We start from the raw sequence: 5847 nt of genomic DNA, 5'->3' as shown, positions 1-5847 counted from the left end.
TTTCCCAACTCAGTGCTCAGTATTTGAGAGTAGCTTGAGATTGGCCACAGACAAGATGGAGTCTTTTACTATGGAGTATTTATACTGCAGAAATCAATGAGAGCAACAAATCTGGGCCTTTTTTTCTCAGTGAGGTGAATATTAAACATATATTAGCACACTGTTATCTAAACAGAATATTAGTCATTGCACATGATGTTTTGAAGATTATTAATAATATAGAATACACTTATGCTTTAGTGCTAAGTAAAAATAGCATGTAGCACAATATTATTAGCACTTTAAAAAATACATAGAAAAAAATGAAAGAAAATAAACTAACGTGTTACTGGTCCTGGAAGAATGGGTGATTTTTTCTGTCTTAAATTTTATGTATTTTGTGTTTTCAAAATCAACCTTAAATACCATGTGCTACTTTTATAAGACATAAACTTTATGCACTAGTTTTATTTTCACTCAATACACAGATGCAGAACTGGTAGAGGTAATAGACTTAGTATTAATGTTATCTTTCCAATGAGGTGACACATTGGAGGTGTCACATGAACTGTTGAGATCAGTTAAGATCAAAGAAGTAAGTCTTAGAATGTCTTGGAAAATAGACATGGAGACATATGGAAGGTGTTACTAAGAACTTTATTAGGTTAACACCTTCCCATAAGATTCAGTGACATAACAGTCTTATGTGAAGTTTGACTCTGTTTTTACTAATATTAGCATCTAAAATTGATTAAGAATCTGGTATGTGCCATGCATTATACTTTTCATTCATCATCTTATCACAGAAAATCATAAAGATAGATACTATTAATATTTCCACTTGCAGACCAGAAATGAATACTAAAAATGGTTACATAACTTGTCTACATATCACAAAAATACGAAGTGATAGAGCTGAACAAGCTGAACTTCAGGGTTAAAGTTGGTTCCTTTCTCTAAGACATACTGCATCTTCAAGATCATACTGATTATGCACAGATGGATAAAGAGAAGATGTACATCAATATCAGTTTCTATACACAGAATGCAAAGTCCACATTGCCCATATTTCCAGTTATCCAAATCTGCTTTCCAGTTTTCACTGACACAATCACACGGGTCAGTTGTATTTAATGATATTTGTTGACTCAGCACACTGTCTCTTGTTGACTTTCATTCTATCCAGCTTTCATCTCAGCCAGAGCCTGTTTAAACTAGGGCACTATTTCTTCTCTCAATCCAAGGACTACATGAATAACAAATACATGAAAATGAACACAATCCTTTTCTGGACCCAAAGAAAAACTTGACTTGGATATTAACTTCTTGATGAGAAGGACGTGACATTACTTTTCGTTTGTATTTTACGGTCTCTCGCATATGGCCATTGACTTCCAAGTTTTGATTGATTATTTTTTGATTGACATGACCCAATGATTGAGTACATAAAGAAACAAGGTGTATTTGCTCCTTTCTATTTTAGTAAAATTAGGGCTCTGACTTGGAAAATATTCGTGTTTCTCTTAACATTATGAATGCAGTATTTTTTTAGTATAACAAAACACTCTGGGGTTGGTTTAAACTTTTTAACCTTCTCTTCCAAGCCTTAAATATCCTTGTTTTACTTGCTTCATGATCCAAACTGTACGCATGGTATGCTGCCATATAATTCCAACTCTTTTACTCTCTAGTTCTTTAGCTATACTGACCCTGGAAAGTGCCAATCCTGAATTAATCCAGCCATCTGTCCTCACTACCCTATGTTCACATAGCACTGCTGGGTATAGTGCAGCAAATGTTCAGGTCAGGGGCATTATAAAGAAAGCTGCAGTTCCTAGCCCCAGCTGGGTCCTCAGCATGGCCCACGTGATCCTCTCATCTTCCTGAATACAGCCACTCCCTTCAGGCCCCCTTTCCACCCCTCACTTGTTACACTTCTTCAATGACATCAGGTTTCATTTCACTGAGAAGCTGCCTACTTCATTTACCTTTGGAAATAAAGTAGAGTTTAAAGAGATCTTGAAATTTCTGCTCCTTCCTTCTTTTCTTTAAGGTCAATAATATTTGAAGCAACTCTGTTTACTCAAACATGCAATGAATAACTCTTTCAATGCACGTCAATATAAAATATTCATCCAGGACTGTGTGTCCTGGATTTCAATGACAGCTGTGTCAGTCCTGACTTAGTCATATGTCAAATCTGTGAATCCTATCCTTATATACATATAATTTAAAGGACGAGGTTATTCAAATCTATCTAAAGATAACATCATTTACACTCAAACACTTCAAGGTTTTGTAGTAAGTGGAGTATTTTGAAAGTAAGACATTTGACAGTTCTTTGTGCATATTAAGCAAATCCAGAGCTGCTTACATGAACTCTTATACTCCTGCAGAATCTAACATCGCACCATACATTTCATACTCCCTGATAAAGCATTAAGTGTTACTGATGTATATGGTTAAGCCAGTTATCCAGTGAAACATTGGCTACTTTCATAAATGACAGCTTGTAAAATTCTACTACTTGGGTTATGGCATTGAATTCATCGCTGAAAATATCACTAGTTGAAATGATTCAGAAAGACAATTTTTCCCATTTGGGCATCAGTAGTCTCAATTAAACTAAAATGAAAACTATGAACAATTAATTCTACAAAGTTGGATATTAATTTTTATCAAAAAATAATGTGCAGAAAGTCAGAAAAGAATCCCCTGAATACTTTTGTATTATTTTAAATATGTCAATTTTTTAGGTAATACATATTGTGCAATTTCCTTTATTCATCATGATAAAGGACTTAGGAAGAAGTATATTATCTAAAAAACTCTTTTTGTTATTACTATCTGCCAAGAATAGGGAAAACAGTAGCTTTCTATAAATAGTAGAAATAGTTTGGGTGGGCCATTTTTATTAGTTTCAGTAGTATAATGGCCAGCGCTGTGGCTCATGCCTGTAATCCTAGCACTTTGGGAGGCTGAGGTGGGCAGATCACGAGGTCAGGAGATGGAGACCATCCTGGCCAACATGGTGAAACCCTGTCTCTACTAAAAATACAAAAATTAGCTGGGCGTGGTGGCATGCGCCTGTAGTCCCAGGTATTTGGGAGACTGAGGCAAATGATCGCTTGAACCTGGGAGGAGGAGGTTGCAGTGAGCCGAGACCGCACCACAGCACTGAGGCCTGGAGACAGAACGAGACTCTGTCTCAAATAATAATAAAAATGATAGTAATAATATTTTATTGTGGCTCTTTTCTCCCAATGTATTCCTCACCCTTCAACATTTAGAATTTTAAGGACTGTACTTTCATGGTATTATTTATTCTCAGAACTGGTATATGTAGTAAATAAATGTTTGTTCTCCTAGACATGGTGTTTTAGCTAAGGGTGATGTTAAACTCATACCAATTTAGATTTTATGGTACAACAGACTGAGAAAAAAATTGTTTTAAATTTTTGATTTTAAAACCTAATTCTAGTAGTAAGTAAATTATAAGAAATGAAATTGGATGAATGAACTGGTTAGTTTATTTAAAAGTCAGGATGTTTGGCTTTGTTATCTCGATGCCACTATATTTCAATGTTTTCAAACTAGAGATAGTGTGCATTTGAATTAAGGGCTTTATTTGTAAAGTTTGGAAATGAAAATCAATTCTTTCTAGCATATAATTTAAGATTTATTCAGATAGAGAGGTTTTGGGGGTTGTGTGTGTGTGCAACAAATCCTTATTTGAATCATCAAAATCAATTGTCCTGCTCTTTATAAGACTGTATTTTAGTATGTAACCCTATCATTTTTATGTAACTGCATGGTTTAGAAATATACAAATAAGACTTAGGACGACCCATACATTCAAACATCCAAGTGGGGCCTTACCGGACATCCGTTGTTTGATCAGGAAGTATTAAAATAATCTGAAGCCAATGTTAAGTCCTTCTAACTATTATTAGCTGTTTGAAAAGATCTGGAGTCTCTTTTATCTGTAGATGCCTTAAAGTATTCATTAGAAATTAAATGTTTAAATACATTTGAAGATACCATTATACTCAAGTAAAATGGAAAAAGAGAAGCAACAAAATTAAACAAAAAAATCTGTGAAACTGGATTGTTTGTGAAGAAACCCATATCTTATTTGCATGTGAACCTTGACCGTATGGCTCCAGAATTTTTAGTGAACCACAAAATCTAAAGATACGTTTTGCATCTATATATAGATACCACCTTCATTTATCTACACAATACAGACTGTTTCAGAGCTTTGATTAATGTAAAGAGAAAATGATTATTTGGAACGTGTCCTAAAGCAAAAAAACTCTTTTTACTCTATTGTATAACATTTAATTTGAAAATTCTTTACCACAAAATCTAAAGATACGTTTTGCATCTATATGCAGATACCACCTTCATTACCTACACAATACAAACCGTTTCAGTGCTTTGATTAATATAAAGGGAAAATGATTAATGTGAACATGTCCTAAAGCAAAAAACTCTTTTAACTCTGTGGTATAACATTTAATTTGAAAACTCTTTTATTGATACCACTCGATCTGCTTTCTCATGTCTTTTTTAAAAAAGATTTCAATGATGCCCTTAGTCACTTTGTAAATCACATTTTCCAGTCTTCCTGATTTAAAATACGCTAGTCCCAGTTTCATAATACACTGGCCAGAAACTGTATCACTGGACATTCTTGCTACTGCAACAGGTGTTTGTCAGTTTCTTAAGTTGCTTTCCTTTCCCCTGAGGTGGTGTTATTTCCGGTACATTCCAAAGGCTCTGAAAAAAACTTTTGCCATCTCTTGCCAAGCCAAATCATGACTCCAGCCTCAAAGTTATTTAGAATCCATTGTCTTCCGGGTTTACTACACAGGCAAATTGTGTATGTGTTTCTGTATTTCCAATTTTTAGCAACTAAAATATTTATTAAGTGTTCGGCAAAGCTAAAACTGAAAATAAAAGTGATTTTCATTCAGAAGCCAATGCTCTGGATATCTGAGAAGGGGGTTGATTCAATTCCTGGCAAACCTGATGCGAAAAGGTTTTCATCATCCACTTAGACCACCCTGAAATTTGACATACGCATAAACAAAATAGACCTTGATAACTTGCAGTGTACATGCTTACGTTTTGCCTTAGAAGTCAGAGCTCTGCATGCACTATGTGGCTAAGCCTTTTATTGCAGAACTTCGGAAGAAAATGTTGGTAGAGAAGAGATCACAACCAATTGCTTATGTATATAGTTTCCTGCCTCATCCTACATCTCACCCTTCTTCAAGTAAAACTGAAGCCCACCATACTATAAATCAGTGGTGGACATATCTCGTACACACACTCTACAACCATGACAAGGCAACAAGAAGACACGATTGCTCAAACCAACCTTTTGGAAGTTTCTCAGTTCCGCTGAAGGCAACCAGAGTAAGAATGTGTACCAGTGGAATGTTGACGAGCTCTCTCATGATTAATCCAGGCTCACGCAGGACAAAGTTCCTTCTGGACAACGCAAGGAAAATGCCTCCACGGTTTACATTTTAAAGCATACTTTGTTGCAAAAGAGTCGTCTGCTAATGACTGTTTGTGTCAGCAGCTCCACAGGCTCTAAGTATAATCAGGAATTCTCAGACTTGGCTGCAATGATGGACACAGCCAGCTGGTGAGTATCCACGTAGGCCAGTAACGCAAGTGTAGGGCTAGAGGAACAAGGGCAAGAAAATCCTTTTAGAATCCCTTTTAAGACAGTGGCAGAAGGACAATACCAGATGCCTTTTGCAACCATCACTGTATTCCCAGAGGTATAGGTGTCCTGGCCTTTGGATTCAGCAGCCCACTCTCCTGGACTCAAACCAGAAATCTGGGTTTATT

The 5847-nt window shown here is 35.7% G+C and overlaps 1 protein-coding gene across 1 annotated transcript in view; it reads right to left on the bottom strand.

Annotated features, from left to right (window-relative positions):
• MUSK (muscle, skeletal, receptor tyrosine kinase) overlaps nucleotides 1–5538 on the bottom strand; it is a 167632-nt gene extending 162094 nt beyond the window's left edge. The window contains exon 1 of the mRNA XM_011966405.1: nucleotides 5366–5538. Within this exon, the coding sequence (XP_011821795.1) occupies nucleotides 5366–5444 (79 nt within the window). The 5' untranslated portion in view covers nucleotides 5445–5538. The remainder of the gene's footprint in view (nucleotides 1–5365) is intronic.
• Nucleotides 5539–5847: the final 309 nt, after the last annotated feature.

Source organism: Mandrillus leucophaeus, unplaced genomic scaffold, assembly GCF_000951045.1.
Source record: "Mandrillus leucophaeus isolate KB7577 unplaced genomic scaffold, Mleu.le_1.0 Scaffold76, whole genome shotgun sequence".
Taxonomy (NCBI): domain Eukaryota; kingdom Metazoa; phylum Chordata; class Mammalia; order Primates; family Cercopithecidae; genus Mandrillus; species Mandrillus leucophaeus.
The sequence above is the reverse complement of the archived record's forward strand: the minus strand, read 5'-3'. Positions and strand labels throughout refer to the sequence as shown.